The sequence below is a fragment of the Pelophylax lessonae genome, assembly GCF_965119305.1.
Source record: "Pelophylax lessonae genome assembly, chromosome: 4".
Taxonomy (NCBI): domain Eukaryota; kingdom Metazoa; phylum Chordata; class Amphibia; order Anura; family Ranidae; genus Pelophylax; species Pelophylax lessonae.
This window is the reverse complement of record NC_138771.1, coordinates 285,266,360-285,290,263: the sequence shown is the minus strand read 5'-3', so window position 1 is coordinate 285,290,263 and position 23,904 is coordinate 285,266,360. Positions and strand designations below refer to the sequence as shown.

The following is a 23,904-nucleotide window of genomic DNA, read 5'->3' as shown; positions in this document are numbered from 1 at the left end:
CTTGGCCTTGGATGTGGTAAAAGATCCAAGGGGCATTTCTGACCACTCCTCCTTTATACTTACTATTGCCCTCGGGCGTCTGAAGAGTAACATCCTGTGGTGTCTGAACCCATTTGGGTTGGACTTATTTCCTCAAGAGGACCCTTTTCTGTCCTATCTTGGGTTTCTTATCACTCAGAATGTAAGCCCAGCCATGCAAAGTACAGTATGTGATGTAATGTAAAAAATAAGTTGTGCTAAATCAATATGATAAATAAACCAAATAAATGTCCATAAAAGTCCATATATTATTGAGAAACCAGATGAAATGAGATATGTGATGCCCTTAAGGCTTACCTTCGAGGCCTTTTAATCAAATAAGTCAGTATCATCAAATCATCCTCCTGTAGAGACTTGGGACAGGCCAAGACGGATGCTTCAGTGGCTGAAGCTAGATATATTCTGGACCCTAGTTCAACTAATAAAGCAGAAATGACAGGCCTGGGCAGGAGGGAAGGTATCTGGTAGACTGCTGCCCCAAGTAGTTCGCTCGCAATCTAACCCCACATCAGTAGTGGCTCTAAAGGATCAAGAGGGGTAGGTGTGTACTCATACAGATTCTATTCTGTTTATTCTACAATCTTTTTACCAGGAACTATATGCCTCCTGGACTAACTATACCCTAGCTGAGATGTCCACCTATCTCAATACTATTACTCTTCCCATGTTATTGCAGGCAGATCAACAATTTCTTAACGCCTCTCTCAATCAATCAGAATTGGAAGTTGCAGTAGCTAGCTTTACCGAATGGTAAAGCACCAGGGATGGATGGTATCCAGATTGAAATTTATAAAAAATATGGCGAAGTACTGTTGCCTGCCCTACTCACTATGTTTAGCCCAGCCTTATTAGAGGGTTGTCTGCCAGACTCAATGAGCGAGGCTGTGATTATAGTTATCTTGAAAAAAGATAAGGATCCTTTACATCCAGAGTCCCATCGACCTATTTCTTTACTTCCAACTGATGGTAAAATATTGGACAAAATACTATTATTCATTCTGATCAAGCTGCCTTTATGCCTATGTCTACAGCTGTAAATATTAGGCGGGCATATCTCAATATGCAGATTCCGGTCACCAACCCTGCGGATCGTGCCTTTTTGGCCTTGGATGCCATCAAGGCCTTTGACAGTGTAGAATGGTCTACCCGTGGGCTTGCAGTCCTCCCCTTTCAAGCTCTTTCGTGGCACTCGGGCAGGGGTGCCCTTTGTTACTTCAGCCTTTTGCCATTGCTATTAAACCCTTGGCCTCCCTTTTACGGGGCTGACTTGGATGTACAGTAGCTGACCTGGTCAGAGGTAATATGTGGAAAAGCTAGCTCTGTATTCTGTTGATGTTCTTTAATTTTTATCTAATCTTCAGTCCTCTTTTCCAGCAGTTATGAACTATAAAGGTGAGTTTGCTGGATTATCAGGGTTGGTAATTAACTGGGAGAAGTGTTTGCTTTTGCCATTAGATCCCTTACCAAATGCTTTACCATCCACCTTGGCACATCTTAAAACTGTCTCCTCTCTTAAAAATGTGTGTGTGACCATGACAGTCTCTCTGTTATGAGGCAGGTGGAAGCCTGTCGTGCAGAGAAGGCTTACCGTTGCCGGTGGGCGGAGCTTGGTTGGAAACCCGAGGTGAGTAGCACAGGCTAACCTGGGGTGCGGGGTCTAAGCATCCACCGGTCTTCACCAGGGCCTCTGATGGTGAGGATGGATTTGGCTGCAGGTGGATACCAGGTCGCGGTCCCCAGGGTCGCCCCACCAGGGGGTAACCGGTCAAGGTCCGAAGGTGGATGAGCCGACAAGGAGAATCCAGAAGAGTAGTCAAAACGAGCCAGGATCAGGACAGGCAGCAAACAAGCGAAGTCAGGGACGAGCCAAAGGTCAACAGGAATCAGACAGGGAATCAACAGGAAGCAGGTTCAGAACACAGGAGAGCTGAAGACAACACAGCAAAGTGCAGTGCTGCTGGGCTGTTTAAATAAGGCAGCCTGTTTGCCAATTATTGCAATTAGTCTGCTCTAGGTTAACCCTTTAGGTTGCAGACTCATGACAGCACATCAGTGTGCTCGGGAAGCATTCCTAACATTGCCCCCCCCTTAAGGGCAACCTCCGGGTGCCCAACAAACTGCTTTTCTGAGGATGGGCAAGAAAAAACGCCTGGAAATCTGCAGCATGGATGTTCCGCTCTGGTTCCCAGGAGTTTTCTTCCGGCCCATAGCCTTTCCACTTGATCAGGTACTGGAGCTGGTTACCTCTCTTCCGACAGTCAAGTATGGCCTCCACTTCATACTCCACCTCTCCATCCACAATCACAGGTTCGGGAGGTCCAGAATTTCTGCCAGGGAAGGCATCAGGAACCACGGGCTTTAAGAGGGTGACATGGAATACAGGATGGATCCGCAGGGTATCAGGTAAGGATAGTTCGTAAGCAACGGCATTGAGTCTCCTTTTAACTGAAAATGGACCGATAAATTTGGGAGCCAACTTCTTGGACGGGCAGGCCAAACGGAGGTTAGCTGTGTACAGCAAAACCCGATCACTGGGCTGGAGGATTAACTCTCCCCTCTTTTTCTCGTCAAAGGTTTTCTTGGATGCTGCCTGAGCCTTGGTTAATGTTTCCCGCCGAAGTTTGTTATTGCTGGTGACAAAGTTGAAAATGTCCTGGACTGCGGGAACTCCAGATTCAGAGGAGATGTCAGGCAGGAAGGAGGGATGGAACCCGTCATTGGCGAAGAAGGGGGATTGCCCAGTGACGGAATGTTTGGAATTATTATATGCGAATTCCGCAAATGGAAATAAGGTCACCCAGTCGTCCTGGATAAAGGTAGTGAAGCACCAGAGGTATTGCTCCAGGGTCTGGTTAGTCCTTTCGGTTTGACCGTTGGTTTGTGGATGGTAGGATGAGGACATAGCCAGGTCGATCTTCAGGAGCCCACATAATGCCTTCCAGAAACGGGACGTGAATTGCTCCCCTCTGTCAGAGACGATACTGGTAGGTACACCATGTAGTCTTACTACTTCCTTGAGAAAGATGTCTGCAGTCTCTTTCGCGGTGGGAGTACCCTAGAGGGGTAGAAAGTGGGCCATCTTGGAAAGACAGTCTACGACCACAAAGATGGCAGAGCAACCTGCTGAAAGAGGCAGTTCCACGATGAAGTCCATGGTGTTTGTCTGCCAGGGCCGGTCAGGAACTGGGAGTGGTCTGAGAAGCCCCCAAGCCTTGCTTCTTGCGGTCTTACTCCGGGAGCAAGTGGTGCAAGAAAGGACATAGTGTCTGCAGTTCTTTTCCATCTCGGGCCACCAAAAGGTGCGCTGCAGAAGGTCAAGAGTTCTTTGGATGCCAAAATGACCGGCTAGAAGATGATCATGACAGGCACCCAGAACTGCCACTCGGACGTCCTCCGGAACAAAAATCTTGTCCCCGGCCCATAACAAGCCATCCCTGCGTGACAGGAGAGTTCCCGGTGGGTCAGAAATTTTAGCCGAGGCTTGTTCAAGACGGGATCTCAGACCTGTGAGAAGAAGCAGAAAGTTATTTTCAGATAGAATGGTGTCAGGTACTGGGACCTCTTTAGGGTTGTCAAACATCCGAGACAGGGCGTCTGGTTTGACATTTTTGGATCCAGGTCGGTAGGTGATGTGGAACGAAAACCTAGAGAAGAACAGTGCCCATCGTGCCTGACGGGGTCGCAGACGTTTGGCAGATCTCAGGTACTCGAGGTTTTTGTGGTCCGTGAAAATGAGAATAGGGTGTGCCGCACCCTCAAGCAGATATCGCCATTCTTCCAGGGCGGCTTTAATAGCCAAAAGTTCCCGGTCTCCCACATCATAATTCCTCTCCGCCGTGGAGAGTTTTCGGGAAAAGAAAGCTATTGGGTGCATCAGGTCCTTGACCCCCTGTCTCTGGGAGATGACTGCCCCAATAGCGACTTCTGAGGCATCTACCTCAAGGAGGTAGGGTAAGGTGAGATCTGGATGGCTCAGGATAGGAGCAGATGTAAAGTGCTTCTTTAAAATCATGAAAGCGGACTGGGCATCAGAAGTCCAAGAATAACGGACATCTTTCTTGGTGAGCTGGGTGATAGGGGAGATTATGTTGGAGAATCCCCTTATGAACCTCCTATAAAAATTGGCAAAGCCGACAAAGCGCTGCACTCCTTTCTTATCAGATGGCGGAGGCCAATCCAGGATAGCAGAGACTTTCTGGGGGTCCATCTTTATTCCTTCCGTGGAAATTATTAGCCCCAAAAATGAAATGCTGCTTTGCTCGAAGTCGCATTTTTCAGCCTTGGCATATAGACCATGCTGGCGGAGGCGGCTGAGAACATTTCGGACATGCTTGTGGTGTTGTTCCATGGATGCGGAAAAGATCAAAATGTCATCCAGGTATACAATGACAAAGATGTCCAGCCAATCCCTGAAGATGTCGTTCACGAAATGTTGGAACTTAGCCGGAGCATTACAGAGGCCGAACGGCATCACTAGGTACTCAAAATGTCCAAACCGGGTGCGGAAAGCCGTCTTCCACTCGTCCCCCTCTCGGATGCGGACTAGGTTATAGGCCCCACGAAGGTCCAATTTTGTGAACAGGGCAGCGGACCTGAGTCTCTGAAAAAGCTCGGGAACCAGAGGAAGGGGGTAGCCATTCTTAATAGTGATCTTGTTTAGATCCCTGTAGTCAATGCAAGGTCGGAGAGAGTGATCTTTTTTTTCCACAAAGAAAATGCCTGCTCCCGCCGGGGAAGTGGATGGGCGGATGAACCCTTTTTTTAGGTTTTCGTCCACATAATCCTTCAGCACGTCCAGTTCCCTTTCAGATAAGGGTTAGATCCGGCCGAACGTAATCTCAGCCCCAGGCAGCAATTCGATGGGACAGTCATACGGACGATGCGGGGGCAAGGTCTCGGCGCCCCGTTTACTGAACACGTCCAGAAAGTCGTGGTAGGCCTGGGGCACGACGGAGCGTAGGTCAGGCTCAGACTCCAGACAGAGTAGGGCTTTGGAAGCTTGGAGTGGCATGGGTAGGCAGGAGTTCCTGCAATATGATGATGGGAATTGGATGGCTCCTGTGGTCCAATCGATCTGCGGGTTGTGGGCCTGCAACCACAGCAACCCCAGGATAACGGGAAATAATGGAGATGCAATAATGTCCAGACTTATCATCTCCTTGTGGCCAGACGAGGAGACCATGGGAAGAGGAGGGGTTTCCTGGGTCACAGGTCGGATTTAATGTGGGATCCGTCAGCCAGAAAGATGGTGAGGCCTTGGGTCTTTGGCTGGAGAGGTATGCCGTGTTGAGAAGCAAAGGTGCGATCAATAAAGCAGCTGCAGGCTCCTGAATCAATGATCGCTGTAACCGGGACGGGACCTTCCGAGAGCTGCAATGACACAGGGAAAGCTAGGTGAGAGGTATTGGTAAAAGATGCCACACAACTGGGTGGAGGAACAGAACGAAACTTGCAGAGTTTTGCAGGGCAGGAACGCACATAATGGCCGGCTTCTCCACAATAGAGACAGAGGTTACCCATTTGCCGACGACACCTCTCTTCTGGAGACAGGGCTGGTCGCATGATCCCGAGTTGCACGGGTTCAGGCATATCTGGAGTGGCACTGGTAGGAGCAGGACAGAAAGGGACTGGTCCAGTTGGGGAAAACGTGCGGGAGGAGTCACCTGTGGCAGCATCCATGTTGGCCGAAACTGTTGTGGAGGCTGCTCTGCCCGGCGCTCCCGGAGCCGGCGGTCGATCCGAATGACCTGGGAAATCAGATCTTCCAGGGTGTCAGGTATACCCACTCGGGCTAGTTCATCCTTCAGTCCTTCGGATAAGCCCAGGTGGAACTGGTAGCGCAGTGCCGCCTCGTTCCAGGAGGTATCGGAAGGCGGCGGAAGTCGGTGACGTAGTCCTCGACGGGCCTGCGACCCTGCTGGAGAATGTGAAGTGCAGCTTCTGCGGTGGAGGACCGCTGTGGATCATCATAAGGTTGAGCCATGGCCGTAAAAATTAAGATAATAATGAGTCCAGATGGGGACTGCTCTCCTCTAGAAGCCGATGGGCCCAGGATTGAGGCTCACCTAGGAGCAAAGAAACGACAAACCCCACTTTGGTGACCTCCAGGGAAAAGGTCCGGGGCTGCAAGGAGAAGTACAATTGGCAGGCATTACGGAAGGCTCGGAATTTACCCCGGTCTCTGGAGAATTTTTCAGGGTTCGTGGGACTAGGAGCAGATCCTGTGGACGCTGCAGAGGTGGACAGAGCTGATAACACTGGAGGGTTCCCCGGGAGAGTGGCGGATTGTAATAGTCCCTCTAGCTGTGTGTAACCATCCTGGAGGGTCTTCACGGCTTGCGACAGGGCTGCGAGGTGCTGGCAAATTTCCTCCAACGGTGAGGCCTCTCTTGCAGGCTCCGACATGGCTGTGTTGTACTGTTATGAGGCAGGTGGAAGCCTGTCGTGCAAAAAAGGCTTACCGTTGCCGGTGGGCGGAGCTTGGTTGGAAACCCGAGGTGAGTAGCACAGGCTAACCTGAGGTGCGGGGTCTAAGCTTCCACCGGTCTTCACCAGGGCCTCTGTTGGTGAGGATGGATTTGGCTGCAGGTGGATACCAGGTCGCGGTCCCCAGGGTCGCCCCACCAGGGGGTAACCTGTCAAGGTCCGAAGGTGGATGAGCAAACAAGGAGAATCCAGAAGATTAGTCAAAACGAGCCGGGATCAGGACAGGCAGCAAACAAGCGAAGTCAGGGACGAGCCAAAGGTCAACACGAATCAGACAGGGAATCAACAGGAAGCAGGTTCAGAACACAGGAAGACAACACAGCAAAGTGCAGTGCTGTTGGGCTGTTTAAATAAGGCAGCCTGTTTGCCAATTATTGCAATTAGTCTGCTCTAGGTTAACCCTTTAGGTTGCAGACTCATGACAGCACATCAGTGTGCTCAGGAAGCATTCCTAACACTCTCCTTTGACATGTATATCAAACATGCTCCATTGTTGACAAGGTTTCAAAGTCAAAGTAGGGTCTGATGTAAAATTCCTTTCTCAGTAATAGGCCGCATTAATTTAATAAAAATGATAAAGATGCCGCATTTTTACATAATTCCCCAATCTGAGTCCCCTGAAGAACTTTATTAAGGTTAAATGTATATTTAGAAATTTAATTTGGAGGAAAAAGGATCCTTGTTTTAAACTGGAATTTCTCTTTCGTTCATTGACGGACACAGCGCCTTATCTTCTTGACAGTTGGGGTATGCTGCCCCCTACAGGAATAGGACACTAGGCAGGAAAAAGCTTTACTATGCCAATGGGGGAGTCCCAGGGGGTATACTCCCACTCTCAGCTATAGGCATTCAGTTTTTTTCTAACTAGTCTGGAGTAAGGACCTAGTTCCTTGTTGGGATCTCTGGTCCTAGCAATTTTTTTTGGTCCGCCAGGCACACGCGTGGAGAGGTCCGTGACCGAGCGGGAGCGCGCCTCCGGCGGCGCGCCCTCGCTCCCTAGAGCCTCACAGGCTAGCGACGTAACCCTACGTCGCTTTGCCTGTGAGGGGCTGACCGCCGCAGTAAATAGTCGTGCGGCGGCCGGCAAGTGGTTAATGTTAACCAGGTGAGCCACTGTGGTGGTGACAATGAGTGGTTGGTAATTAACCAACAGGTGAGCAGTTTCTGAGCACTGAAATAAAAAGAGCTGCTTGTTAAGTAGCAGGAGCCAGCCCTGACAACATCTTGGAGAACTAACCACAGATCCTCTGGGGATATAGGCTGCCTCAAAGCCTTCTGTCTCTTCATGTAATCCTAAACAGACTCAATGATGTTGAGATTAGGGCTCTATAGGGGCCAAACCATCACTTTCAAGACTCCTTGTGCTTCTTTACATCAAAGATAGTTCTTACTGATGTTGGTTATATATTTGGGGTTGTTGTCCTGCTGAAGAATAAATTTGAGAACCAGTCACAGCCCTCCCTGACGGTATGGAATGATGGATAAGTATCTGCCTGTAATCCTAAGCATTGAGGACACCATTGATCCTGACCAAATCTCCAGCTCCATTTGCAGAAATGTAGCCCCTAACTTGCAAGGAGCTTCCACCATGCTTCACATTTGCCTGCAGATACTCATTAATGTACTGCTCTCCAGCCCTTTGGTGAAACAAATATTTAAAATTTTGACTCATCAGTCCAGAGCACCTGCTGCCAACTTTCTGCACCCCAGTTCCTATATTTTTGTGCATAGTTGTTTCACTTAAGGGCCATACACACTATAAGATTTTCTGAAGACTTTTTCCTTCAGATTCACCTTTTCTATGTAGTGCAAGGGCCTGCCAGATTGCATACAAATTGAAAGTGTTTAGGTATGACCTCATATTATATGGTTTTGGTAAGTCTAAAGGAAAAAGTCTTCAGAAAATCTTATAGTGTGTATGGCCCATTATCCTTGTTTCCACGCCCTATGCATAGGAACTGGGGTAAAAAGTCACTTTGCAAAGGGATCTTGCTCTTTTTCTTTAGTAAATCAGAGTCTGTGGGGTAAATTTCTGAAGGCAAATAGGCTTAGTTTGCAAGGGAATTTTCCCTTAGCTTCATGAAAGAGGGGAAGCTCTGCTGACTTCCATCATCCAATCATGTGAAAGAAAATATACTTGTTTTTATTTTACTTGCACATCAAGGGAAATGTATTTGCAAAGTGAACAGACTATTTGCTTTCAGTAAATCAATTCCAATGTGTTCAGTGTTATTTTCTATATTGTCTTGAGAATGTGGGAAGAATATACATGACTCACTATATTAAGTCTTCATAAAAATATGCAGCAGTGTTAAAGGATTTAACTAGCTTTTTAGCAGCTTTATGTAATCTAACTTTGCACATTTTTGATAATTAAGTTTTCACATCTTGCAGAATGGAGCCTTTCACAAAACTTTCTGCATGTAAGTCAGAAGGCAGTTCAAGCAGAGCATCTCCTCTTACTGTTTTTTTTTTTTTTTTTTTCTTTTGATAATCTTTTTTTTTTTTTTTAACAGCATGTAGAAGTTTGAGTTCCCTTTTACTAAGCTATATTGATAACGTAGGGTTGAACATTAGCTATATATAACAATAGTGTTCTTTAGCGGAGGGCAAATGTAATAATAATACTAAAAACAAAGTACTAATAATTTGGAATACTTATTGTGACTTGTTCATGTCATGTTCAAATTTCAGTGGTTTCCCAATGGAGCCTTTCGAAAAAGAGAAAAAGAAGCTTTTCTCAAACAAATGAGAAGCATCACAGCACAGACATGCTTTGAAGTTGAAACTGTATTAAAAAAAATTGGTTCAAGGTTTTAGAAGCATGACTGTCTAGATGCTCTGAATTTTTCATCTACTCAGTTGATCCTTGATTAGAGAACTTCAGTTACATAATTCTATAGAATCTACTTTTTCAACATCATATTTTATGTATTGATGTAGAAGCAATACTATATTGTACTGTAGAAAGCCTGTGCACTATGCCTGGATTTGCATGCCTATTTATATTGGGTTAGGTAAAACATATTATTTTATAATTTTGTTGTTCTAAATTGTTTTTTTTTTCAATTGTTTGGAACAGTTATATGCAGTGCATATTCAGTAGGTTATGTTAAAATATATAATAATCATTTTGTGTAAATTATGATTTTAATTTTTAATGTTGATTGTTTTTAGTTAAGATTATCTATCTATCTATCTATCTATCTATCTATCTATCTATCTATCTATCTATCTATCTATCTATCTATCTATCTATCTATCTATCTATCTATCTATCTATCTATCTATCTATCTATATATTAAGATATATATGTAAATTAGAATTTTTTTGTCTGTGGCTGTAAATTTCCTATGTAGTACTTTTTGTTATCTTGTCTCCTGTCAGAAGCTGTACTTTTTTCAAAAAATAAGCATTTCTTGAATGATTTCTCAAAGTATTTCTTTTGTTTTCTTGGAAGGACAGTTCTCATGCCATCCAAGTCCAAGCAAGAGTAACCTAAGCTTTACAACAGTAAAACATATCATGCCCTTTTAATTTTGACATGTACTTTCTCATCTAGACCCAGCTGTGCGCCTGGCGTTGTTCAAAAATAATGAAAATAAACATCCTCCTGTAAAGCCACCAAAGAAGACACAGATAACAAGGATGGAATATTTTCGAGGTAAGTACATAAAAATCGTTTTACAATAATACATTGTTGTATTATGTATTATTGTTTTCTATAAAGTGATACACTATTTAGCAAGACATTATTTTGTTGTGCATAGTTTTTTTAGTAACCGTTGTAATTAAATTATTTGTGTTGTACATGCCAGTAAACTGATACGTTGATATTTTTAATATCCGAATATAGTATTGTTTCTGTTTTTTTTATCTGTATTGCTTTCATTTATAAAATGTTTTTGCTTTATCGATTTAAAATTTTGTTCTGTTTTTTTTATAGTTATTTTATAAATACATGTCAAAAGATCATTAACATGTTTTCTGGTTTAACCTTGAACTTGGTGTCCTCCATTAGAATTTTTTATTTTCTCTGTATGTATGTGGCTTACATGCTTAATTACAACTGGATATGCCAAAAAAAATCATGGTTTAATAACCAAGATATCAACAGCACTTACCAGTGGCAAACCAATAAGTGATGTAAAAGCTGAGGTATTCCAGTTTTTGTATCCTTTTTAAATATTTTAACTAAATTTTGTATTTTTTTTTTCAAATGTAAATTTAATTATTAAAAACAGATTTTAAATTGCAGCTGATCATTTCAAAGATCAGAAAAAACTTGTATATTTATCAAATGTGTATTTTGGGTTCTTACCTGATAAATACACATATTTGCCAGATTTGTGGTTGCAAAAGGGATTTACATATTTTTAGTAGACATTTTCTAAACAATATTGTTTTTTTTTTTGTGCAATGTTGGGGTTAAATAGATAATTATGAGTGTCCAGCTATATCTCTTTGTTCAATGTTTTTGTCGTTCCAAGAAAATGCTTGCATACAAAATGGGTAAGGTTAATACATAACAGCATATGCAATGTTGTAATACCCATGCTGAGATAATGTTTGCTATCTGTATGAGTAGCAAATTAAATAATATAAAATTGGAACTGTTAACTGTAGATTTTAATATGTGTAAAACTGTACACTATATTGAATTCCCCCGTGTTTTTCCTATAAAATGGCAATCCCAGTAATATCTGTGTATTATTGCATTTGACAAATGGATCTGGCTTAGATCATTTGCAGTTTGTCCATTGTATAATTCTTAAGTACACTTATTTGTGTTCCAAATAATTCATTATTGTTTTTGGGCCACATAAATATATTAATATAAGTAAAGTCCTAAGATGAGGGCTCATCTAATCGACTTGTGAAGTCTGGAGCTATATCATTTACACCTATCAGAAATAAGGCTCCAAAACAATAACCGTTATTAATTAAATACAGATGGAGAGTGGTAGAAAGCCTGTGGTAAAAATGTTATAATTCTGTTACTTTTCAATGTCGAGGTTAGGAAAGCAAGACAGTAGAGAAATCCTCACAAAGGGAAGGAATCAAAGCGAATAGAGACAGTCAGACCAGAGCACCAAGAAAAGTGAAATCCTATACCAAAGACTAATAGCATTTATGTGTTATCTCAGTTACTTTCTGTAAAAATGAAGAAACTAATTCTAGCCATAGATATCAGAAGGTATTTGGAAATACAAAATAATCTGAAAGACTTTTCTCATGAAAGAACTTTGTGGAGTATGTACACTTTGATTTCCTGAGCCTTGAGGATGCATGTATAGGACTACAAAGGAGGAAGCGGGAAGTATCCCTGGAGCTGGTTTGTCTCAGGTAGGATCATGACCAATTGCGCTTTTCTTAGCAGTGGGTAATTTCTTCTAATGCCCATGGACTTGTTGACTGAGCCTAAATAATCCAAATCAGGTGACACTTATCTCATGTCTAAAGTTACATTGGATCTATGGTGCATCACACTTTTTTTGCAGCACTCAGAAGAATAGTCCTGCAAGTAAATCCATTTTTTTTCAAGGTCATCCATTTTAGATTGTTTCAGATTTTGTGCTTCAAACAACTTTTGAAAGTTTGTTGCAGTGTCCAAAATATGGCCTACAGTGTACATTTGAAAAACCTATAAACAAGTGCAAACTGTATGAGGAGACTTCTTTGTGACTTGGTGCTTTACATTTTAGGATTGTGTTGGAGAATGATCTTCAAGATCAGGTTGTGTGCATAAAGCTGTAAAATAACTTTAGGAAGAATAAAGCAATGTTTTAAAGAAGTATATTGCAACATAGTTACATGAAAATGTACCTGTTATTACTGTAAACAACTACACTGTCAAAATTTGTATACCAGCAGCATTATGGGAAATTTTTAATAAAATACGGTATATGCATGCTTGAAGCAGAGGAAGTAAAAAAGAAGATATTTACAAGTATTAGACTTAGATTAAAGTGGAACTAAAGGAGCCTTACTTACCTCTCCTCCAATGGTCCCTGCCCCTGGTCGGCGTCGGCATCTTCTTTTGTGTGCTGATCCTCCACCATCTTCATTGGCCAGTGCAAGATGACGTCACTCCTGCGCATGTACAAGAGCCAGACATCCTGGCACATATGGATCGGCCCAACACTGTAAGCAGTTTACTTGCCAGGGATCACTCCAAGCAGGCAGGTAGGTGAAAATTTTTGCAGAAGTGACATTGCATGTCTCTTCTGCAATAATAGCTGACCGACTCACAGGTGTTGATTTAATAAAACTGAAGAGTGCAAACCCTGGTGCAGCTGTGTGTGGTAGCCAATCAGCTCCTAACTTCAGCTTCTTCAATTAAGCGTTAACCTGGAAGCTGTTTGGTTTATATGTAGAGCTTCCTAAGATTTTACACTCTCCAGTTTTACTAAATCAACCTCATGGTCTCTCATAAACAAGACTCCAGTTTAGTTCCACTTTAGGTATTACTACAACTGAGAAAGCTGCTCCATAGTAAAAGTAATGCCTTTTCTCTTTAAAATTATAATATGAATTAAAGCATCCCATTCTGCTGGTCCACTGATTTTAATACTGTTTGTGTTAAATTATATATAGATATGTCCCTGCATGCAAGTTATTGGAATTGTGTTTTAATTACTCTTTGACTAAGTGAGCATTTTGTTCATGCCTTGGATATATGATATCAAGATCAAAATTATATCAAAATTACTATAGTATGAGTTATCTGTCATCATTGCCCTTCTTGCTAGAACCTGTTTACGCAGACAAATCCTTTTTTAAGTTTATTGTTTAATTTGTAGCATTTGTAAATATATCTGTGAGAGTATTATCTAGCCCAAGTTTAAAAGCAGTAACATTTTTTATATAAAATACACAAAACTCACAGTGGCTACTGGTAGCTTTTGTGCTTTTTAATGAATACATGAGTGCATTGCAACTTAGAAGTCATTATTCTGCTAGTAAAGACATTTGGGGGAACTCTTCATAATAAATCACTACTGACACTTTTCTGGATCCATGGCCCTTTAACCACATGAAGACCAGGCCTTTTTCTGACATTTTCTTTTGTTTAAAAGTATAAATCAGTACTTTTTGCTAGAAAATTACTTTGAACTCCCAAACACACACACACACACACACACACATATATATATATATATATATATATATATATATATATATATATATATATATATATATAGGCTCCAGAGAATAAAATGGTGGGTTTTGCAATTTTTTTTATGTTACACTGTATATGAGCACTTGTTTTTCGAATGCACACAATACAATACCCAATGCTTTGGTAAAATATAAAAGATGGTGTTACGCTGAGTAAATAGATACCTAACATGTCGTGCTTTAAAATTACGGACGCTCTTGCAATAGTGACAATATACGGTATTTAAAAATCTCCATAGACAATGATTTAAAAGCCTTTTCAGGTTACCAGTTTAGAGATACAGAGGAGGACTGGTGGTAGAATTATTGATTTCATTCTGATGTTCGTGATAGTACCTCATATATGTGGTGTGATCACCGTTTACGTATGCGTGAGGGACCAATGTGTGTGTTCGCCTTTGTACGTAAGCACAGAGAGAGGGGAGTCCGGTAAGTTAAAAATAAATGTTATTTCATTATTTATTTTATCACATTTTTTTTTTGTTATTTTTACACTGTCTTTAATTTTTTTATCACTTTAATTGCTGTCACAAGGAATCTAAACATTCCTTGTGACCGCAATAGGCAGTGACAGGTACTCTTTCTGGAGAGATCTGGGGTCTATTTGACCCCAGATGTCCCCTCTGCCCTTAAAAGCACCTGATCACACCAAGATCACTGTTCAGATGCTTTCACAATTTAAAAACAATGCTGTTTACATCTCTGGAAACCAGAAGTGATGACAATACTCTTTGCTTCTGGTTTCCCATACCATATAGCTCTTTGGAACCTTCTGGTCCTTAAAGAACTCTATGGTAAACCTTTTTATCCTGGGCTTACCTGTGGGACAGAAGATCCCAGAGAGGCACCAGGGGGAGGGGGGACCCCTTTCACCACCTGTAAAAGGTATCCGGTGCGTAACTAGCTGCTTGGATGGCTTTTATATAAAAGCCAGAACAAAAATGGACAGGGGGTCCCCCTAGGGTGCGGGATTTTAGCGGCAAGTATGCTTCCACAAATGAGTAAAATTTAAATCATTTTATTAAAAAAAACATATTAAAATAGATCTGTAGAATATCTGAGATGTACAAATATTACAATATATACAGAAAATATGTGTGAATGTAAAACCAAGAAAGTAAAGATGATGGTGAACATATACTCAGTGGCAGATGTTTGATTTGAAGGAAATCCTCCAACCCGATGCATTTCAGGCACGCAGGCCTTTCTTCTGGTATATGGTTTTTGCAGGATAATCTCAAACAATATACCACTCCACATATCTCCCTACATGTGCCAACACAGACGCTCTTGCAACCTCTTACTTGGCATCCTCGCTGGGGCCACATGCGGGAGGACCGGTACCTCTAGGGCCCCTTTTGGTGCATTTGTCGGCACCCTACCCAGCGGACTTCTCCCTTTCTTGCTTTTACCAGATGTGACTCTCTTGCCACATTTGGATCACTCCATTGGTATGCATTTCTGTACATCGAAAATGATATTCATATATGTAATGACTAACCACCCTGTTATACCTTGTACGAATATGTATGTAACACACTATAACTTCTGTAACTAACAGAAGTATTATCTACTATGTTATGTAGGAAATCAAATCTCTCTGCATCCAGACCCCTGAATAAAGGCCTGCGTGCCTGAAACGCGTTGGGTTGGAGGATTTCCTTCAAATCAAACATATGCCACTGAATATATGTATCACCATCATCTTTACTTTGTTGGTTTTACATTCACACATATTTTCTGTATATATTGTAATATTTGTGGAAGCGTACTTGCTGCTAAAATCCCGCACCCTAGGGGGACCCCCTGTCCATTTTTGTTCAGTCTATAGGGATGTTTGCAACTCACTTCCACCTTTTCATTTAACTGGGGCATACAACTTTTTTTTATATAAAAGCCAGTCACCTCCTGTAAAAAACAATACTGGGATGATGCCTGTAACTGCAGGCATCATTCCGGTATAACTATTTACATTCAAATGATGTACATGTACATGATTTGGCATTAAGTGGTTAAAATGGCCAGCGACAGATTAAAAAATCTGCTGTCTATTTGGTAACTTTACCAACACATGCAGCAAATTCAGGTAGTTCTTTTTAGCTCCATTTTTACAAAGAGCCGCTATTAATGCACCAAATTAAAAAATAATGACCTCAGTTTGTAGTTAATGAAACAAGGACACTTTAAGGCACTTTAAGTTGGTGTACAGAGACAGGCAGAGTGCCTCTCCCTGTATGCAGTGTAGCAGAGTTGGATATTTCCCACTGCTACACCCTTCCTGTCACTGGTTGTTAAGGTCACTGTTAGCTTTACAGCCAGCAAGCCTTTTTAGCAGCCAGTGACACTTTAGTGGGCAGAGCCTATTGGGGAAGCTGAGACGTAAGTTCTCCATCAGGTCCACTCTCTCCTTGTAATTCACAGCAGGCAGTGAGTGGATTATTTAGCCATTAGCAGCCTGTCTAATGGCTAAGGATCTACCCACTGCCTGTTTTCAATCACAAGGGTTTTCTGACCTGGTGAGGAATTTGTGTCTCTAAATGGTTTTCTATACAGTGCTCACTCTAGCATCTAAACATACACCTGCTAATGGATGGTGTAACTGTAATCAAAATTATATTTTTTCATATGATTTTGGGGCAGTCTTGCACCATTAGTGAGTTTTCATTTGCATTTCATGGAGGAACAATGCATTATGACATTTGTACTGGTATTGCTAAAGGGGGCTAAAAAACACTGAAACTACAGATGCCGTAGTGCAGGCATGTCCAAAGTCCGGCCCATGGGCCAAATGCGGCCCCTGGGCTGCTTTAAAACGGCCCCACAGGTACTTTGGAAAAATACATTGGCATCATTCATTACTTTTTTTGCTGCCATCATTAATCATCATCGGTGGAATCATATAGTGCTTACATATGGTTAACCCTTGTGTGACTGATTAGGGAGCACGCATGCTCCGGATTGAGATGAATACATTGTAAAATCTCAGTTAACGTCCGTTGGTCTAAATCCGTTATCAATATATTTCTTTTTTTTCAAATATTGTGTTTTTATTTGAGAATTTATCAGGCTATACATAACATTTCTGATATCTTGAACATTTCTATCTTAATACATATTATACTATCTCTTCTTTTCCTCTTGCTATTTCTTTAAATTCCCCTCTTTCTGTTTTTCCCCTCCCCTTCCCGTCCCCTCCCTTTCCCCTCCCCACCCAACCAAAGAGAAGAAAAGAAAAAAAAAATTTTCCCTTCCTCTCCATCTCCCATCCTATATCCCTTGCGGTCATTAAAGATGGGTAACACTTCTCCTTCTCTATTTTTCTTTCCTCTTATTTTATTTCATTTTGCCATATATTGTTTCCCTTCTTCAGAGTTTATGAATTGGTTCCATAATTCCCAGGTTTTCCTATGTTTTTCTTGCCTGTTCTGCGCCGTGGCAACTAATTCTTCGAGCCTCCTGTTATCCTCCACCCTATGTATCCAGTCGGAAACCGAGGGTGGTTGTGCTTTTTTCCAGAATCCTGGAATGCATGTTTTTGCCACGTTTACCAAATAGGGAATTATCGATCTTGCATATTTATTTGCTGATCTATCCGATAAATTTAACAGAAAAAAAACCTGGGTTCTCTTCTATTTCGTATTCCGTGAATTTCTGGACTATATATTTCACTCCCGTCCAATATGTTTTTATCTTAGGACAGCTCCAGAAGATATGGTATAGTGTACCTACTTCTCTTCCGCACCTCCAACATAAATTAGATTCATTTGGGAACCAGTTATGAAGCTTCTTGGGCGTGACGTACCACCTCGTTATGAGCTTATAGTTCATCTCTTGTATTCTGGTACATCTAACTGGCCCAAAAGCAAACCTCAGTATCCTCTGGATCTGGTCGTTTGACAGTTCGCAGTTCAAGTCTATCTCCCACTTTCTCACCCACGGTAATTCTGGCTGTTTTTCTGGGTTTGTCAGTTGACCATAAGTGATTGACAGGGTACGTTGTAAATTTCCTGGTTTCACGCACACTTGCTCAAATTTTGTTAATGCTCTATCGAAATCCTTCGGATTCGGTATAGATACTAAGAAGTGATGTCGTTGAATTGCTTGCCAAAATGGCATATTAAATGGTCCGTCCCTATCAATCAGTCCGGTCACCGAGGGCCACTTTTTTTTTTTATTAGAAATGATGAAGCCTGTTCCTGTCCTTTTTCCCTTAATACTGTGAACTGTCTGTTATCCATTCCCGGTAGGAACTGAGGGTTACCTAATATTGGGAATAAGGGAGATCTGTCCATTGTCAGTTTAGAGTATATATTTGATCTTGTACAGATACGTAATGTGTTTCCAATTAAGTGATGTTTTAATTTTTTAGGTATAGCCTGATAGCACCATATAGCTCTCTTCAAATTTACCTCTGTTTGGGCCTGTTCCAGTTCTACCCACAATTTAGAGTCCGAGTGGTGCCACCAGTCCAGGACTCTACTTACATGGGTAGCCTGGTAGTATGCTTTCATGTCTGGGATTGCTAAGCCTCCTTTTTTATTAGGTAGAGTCAGAGTTTTCCTGGCTATATGCAGTTTTTTGTGAGACCATATATATTTTACAAATAAAGAGTGTATCACCTTAAAAAATCTGCTGGGTATCCTCACTGGTAACGCCCGAAATAGGTATATAAATTTTGGTAATACGATCATTTTCAGCAAATTACATTTACCGAACCATGACTGCATTCCTCCATGCCATTGTTCTAGAAGTCTCTTAGTTGTTGCTATCAGGGGCATGAAGTTGAGACCATACACCTGTACTAGTTTCGCCGGGATGTATGTTCCCAGGTATTTCACTGCCGTTTCGTTCCACTTAAAATTAAAGCTGTTTTTCAGAGTTTGTATTTGGGCCGGGGGGATCCCCACTCCCATTGCCTCCGATTTCCCAAAATTTATTTATCTTATATGAAGGATAGCCTTATGCCTATCCCATGCATGCTTAAACTCCTTCACTGTATTTGCAGCTACCACTTCTGCAGGAAGGTTATTCCATGCATCCACTACTCTCTCAGTAAAGTAATACTTCCTCATATTACTTTTAAACCTTTGCCCCTCTAGTTTAAAACGGTGTCCTCTTGTGGTAGTATTTCTTCTTTTAAATATGCTCTCCTCCTTTACCGAGTTGATTCCCTTTATGTATTTAAAGGTTTCTATCATATCCCCTCTGTCTCTTCTTTCTTCCAAGCTATACATGTTAAGGTCCTTTAACCTTTCCTGGTAAGTTTTTTCCTGTAATCCATGTACTAGTTTAGTAGCTCTTCTCTGAACTCTCTCTAGAGTATCTATATCCTTCTGGAGATATGGCCTCCAGTACTGCGCACAATACTCCAAGTGAGGTCTCACCAGTGTTCTGTACAGCGGCATAAGCACTTCCCTCTTTCTACTGCTTATACCTCTCCCTATACATCCAAGCATTCTGCTGGCATTTCGTGCTGCTCTATTACATTGTCCTCCCACCTTTAAGTCTTCTGAAATAATTACTCCTAAATCCCTTTCCTCAGATACTGAGGTCAGGACTGTGTCAAATATTCTATATTCTGCCCTTGGGTTTTTACGCCCCAGGTGCATTATCTTGCACTTATCCACATTAAATTTCAGTTGCCAGAGTTCTGACCATTCTTCTAGTTTTCCTAAATCCTTTTCCATCTGGTCCTGGTGCCTTCCCTGTTTTCATTGCCTTTATTGCCTGCTGTACCTCCTCTATAGTTATTCCTGCTTCTAGAGAATCCCGTTCTTCCTCTGACAGTTTGGGTAATTGTGACTGGTCTAAATATTTTCCAATTTCACGTTGTGTAGGTGGGTCTCTTTTTAAGTCGTATAAGGTGGCATAATATTTCTTAAATACTTCCGTTATTTGGTTTGGTAAGGTTTTCTTAATCCCTCCTGCTATAACAATATGAGGTATATATGATCTCAACTTCTGCTCCTGGACAGTCCTAGCCAACACTTTTCCGCATTTATTTCCTGCTTCATGGTTCAACCTACGACACCTCTGTATATCTGCCTTAGCTTTATATTGTAGCAAGTCAGTAATCTGCTTTCTAGTAGTCATTAGCTCTACCAATATATTACTTGATAGTGAGTGTTTATGTTTTGTTTCTAGTAATCTAAGTCTGTCTAGCAGCTGTGTCATTTGTTCATTTCTTTCCCTTTTAATGCGGGCTCCGTGCTTAATAAGAATCCCTCTCATTACCGTCTTGTGAGCCTCCCAGAGGATTCCAGTTCGGCACTCAGCTTGATCATTGGTCTCAAAAAAAGCTTTCAACTCTTGAGTTACTTCTCTTAGGATTTCCTCTCTTTGTAACAAACTCTCGTTCAGCCTCCAGCACTGCCTTTTCTATAGGACATTCGTTGTCAGGCTGTATATTATTGTTATAGGTGCATGATCTGACCAGGTGATGCTATTGATATCCGATTTTTTTACTGCCTTTAGCTGAGCGTGAGGTATCACAAAGTAATCGATCCTGGAGTAGTTCTTATGTGGGATTGAATAAAACGTATATTCCTTTTCGGCGGGGTGTTGTAACCACCAAACATCAATTATATATATAATTAATATAGTTATCAATATATTTCAACACAACATGTATACTTGGTGTTATGTTCCTGTTCATATTTTTTTTTACTTAAAAGTTGACAGACAACCTTTATTACCAATAATATGTAATGTACTTTACAATGTTCCTGACATATATTTCAGCTTCCTGTTTTTTTTTTTTCCATCTGGCCTTCAGATATGAAAGGTGGAGTGATTTAACATCCGTTTAGATTTGTCATCCATGTGATGAAAGGGAAAGTATGCCGTTTGCAATAAACTTTGCATAAAATAGTTTGTTTGTATTTAATTTGAATGGTCCAAAAAATGTCAGGTAAAATGGTCGGCCCTCACGCATGTTCACTTCATCAAATCTGGCCCTCTTTGATAAAAGTTTGGACACCCCTGCCGTAGTGCAATATTTGCTCTGCACAACACAGCATGCATGCTCCATGGCAAGTGTGCATTCATGGTTTCAAAAACTGCTACCAACAATTACAGGCTTTAATACTCATGTGGCATATGACATCAGGAGTAGCAGACAAGCTGAATGTCAATGTGGCAGTGTGTACACAATTCTCAGCTTGTCATGGCAGCTCATAAAGGAAGAGAAAAAGTTATATTTGGAAACCTGCTTGGTATCCCTGAATTTACAGTGTTTTAAATGTGCAAATATCTTTAAAATCATAGTTAAAGGAATTACAAAAACATAATGTATATTGTGTACATAGTGCACTGCAAAGTGGCAAGAATTTCCATGTACCCATCTGCTTGAGAAAATGTATCAAGTTGAGGTGGTCATGAAAAAGTTTCTGTTTGATTTTCTGTAAAACCATAAGGCACCCAGCTACAAATAAAACCTTTTGGTTGGAAAGTATAATGCCAATCCCAAAATATATATAAAAAATAAATTACGTCACAGAATTCTTCCAATTTACCACCCAAGTAATTTGATAAAAAGTGCAAAAGATCAAGAACAGCTGGTAAATTCAACTATTAACTTATAAATACAATTTGCTGTTTAGTCCAGATATGCTTTGTTTCAGATGGACAGGTGGTAAGAAAAGACATTAAGGCTGGGTTCACACTAGCTGCAGCCACGGCTCTCCAGCGTGTCCCTGTTCTCCGTTCAGGTGCGAATCACGTCCGAATTTTTGCCTGAATTCGAACCTGAAATGAACCAGAAGATGCACAGGACCCTTTTCCAGTTGCGGACCATGGTCGCTGATAGGTGGTATAAAGTGCAGTTACATAGAGGTGTCTGTACACAACTTGCAGCTACACTCACTCACCTTTGCTACAGCCAAATGCTTCCAGTCCTGAACAGACAGTTTTGGCACCTGGTTATGATGATGCTTGCCTGCCCTGTTCTGCCCTCCACATTTCTATTTTACAAGATGGCAGGCAAGTTCAGACATTACTGTGTTGTAGCAGAGGTGAATGAGGGCTGCATGTAATTGCAGGGGCCTCTAGGTGTCTGTGCTTGATACCTAGCAGCCCTTCTTTTTAAGTGACAGAACAGAGCATTTTAAGACATCTATAATTATAAATACCTGTGCCGTGCCTGTACCATATGTATCTTGCCTGTAGCATTTCCTGTGCCATGCCTGTAGCATCTCCTGTGCCATGCCTGTACCATCTCCTGTGCCATGCCTGTAGCATCTCCTGTGCCATGCCTGTACCATCTCCTGTACCATTCCTGTACCATCTCCTGTACCATGCCAACAGCCCTGCATCTCCTGTACCATGTCCGCAGCCTCTGCACCATGCCCACAGCCCCTGTTTTGGGTCTTTTGGTGGTTCAGTTGGGTCCAGTAGCTGCTGCATTTCCCACCCTAGGCTTATACTCGAGTCAACAAGTTTTCCTATTTTTTTGTGGTAAAATTAGGTGCCTCGGTTTATATTTGGGTTGGCTTATACTCGAGTATATACGGTATTTAAACACATTTCTTATTGGCCATTAACAAAAACACATCTTTAGATGCCCCCTAAATGAGGTCTTCTGATTCTGAAATGTGTATTATAATGTTTGTTGTGCATCCCTCAATCAATCAGACATAAAATAATAACACTGCAAAGATTTTTCTGCAAAATATTCAATATTCTTTTGCTAATTCATTAAAAAAATTTTGATTAAGAAATGTTAATAATTTACTTCAAGTTAATATATCATAGGTAGACTAAAATATGTTTACCACATTAAATAGCCTGTGGAAGGAACCCTGCATGACCATGGGAACACTCTCATATTTAACCCCGTCTTTTGTATTTAAGCCCTCCATTTTAAGATAATTTTAAAAGATGTTGCTCCTAATACTATTCAGTTGGCAGAGCTTTGCACTGTATAATCCATGTCAGTAGAGTCCACTTTTATAGAGCAATTGATTGAGGAAATATGCAACATTTCTTAGTTTCCCATTACAGTCACTTACCATATGATACAATTGGGTACTTTTGAAGTTGCCCATCACTAATAATCTATGGATATATTTTATGTTGCTACTTTATCACAACATATAAAGCCACCTGCTATATATATATATATATATGATTGATTTTATATTCTGCTATTTGCAAAATATAATATTGAATTGAATATATGTATATTTGCACCATTGATGATTTTTTGTTTTTTTATGAAATGAGGCATCTCAGGGATCAGGTTTAGGGCTCATTCACACTGGTAACTGTGTTGGAAGGCAGCTTCTGGTGTGTTATATGAAAGCAATGGTGTCAAAGCGCTTAAAACAGCACATCACACTGCTTACTTTTTTGTGCAAACTTTTTGGAAATTGGAAGTTCTATTAGATGCAGTGTGGTGTAATGCAGTGGATTGTGTTACACCATGCTACAACACAGCATGATGGTATGAACTGGCATGATAGGGAACTAGGCTTTTTGCATCATCTTGGCTTGGGACTGCATTTGGCAAGGTTGTGCAAGCAAAAAATACAGATTTTTTTATATTCCTTTCATGATCAAGCATTCTTTTTCAAAAATACTTTTCACCACATTAACCAAGCTATGGGAACATTTCCTTAAAAGTAAACAGGTTCTTTGCCTTCCGTAAATCAACCCCTTTATCTCCATACATCATACATCTCACATACATTATTTATAACTTTTAATTTTGTCTTAAGTCTATTAGAATCCTTTATTTAGGAGCTATTAACAACTAGAACAGAGTATAGTCCACATGTTTATATTTTGTGTGTTTTATATACTGTATAAGCCCTGTGTCACAATTTTTGCAATCTATACATGGTTTATGATGAAGTGCCCACCATCAGTGCTACATAATGCATTGATGGAGTTTTATACAACTCATGAAATTAAAATTATTTTTTTTAAATACTTTGGAAGACATTTTTTGATATGTACCTCTTCACATCTCCATACTCCATTTTTGGGGCCAGAATACACCTACCCAGTCATTTGAATGGGAGCCTGTACATTTAAATTGTAGCATATAAAAAAAATCCTTGGTATCATGTATTTTATCATGTGCTGTACTGCATGATCTTCCCATCTGGTATAAAGTGAGTGTGATAAATACTGAGCATTTGTGCTTTAAATGCATCATTGATTTACAGTTTATATGCGTGTCTATTACTTAATTG

General features: G+C 41.0%; 1 protein-coding gene across 1 annotated transcript in view; it reads left to right on the top strand.

Moving 5' to 3' along the window:
- Nucleotides 1-23,904, top strand: part of LRRIQ1 (leucine rich repeats and IQ motif containing 1) — a 378,050-nt gene that overhangs the window by 258,137 nt on the left and 96,009 nt on the right. Inside the window, exon 22 of the mRNA XM_082254861.1 lies at nucleotides 10,089-10,190. Within this exon, the coding sequence (XP_082110987.1) occupies nucleotides 10,089-10,190 (102 nt within the window). The remainder of the gene's footprint in view (nucleotides 1-10,088; nucleotides 10,191-23,904) is intronic.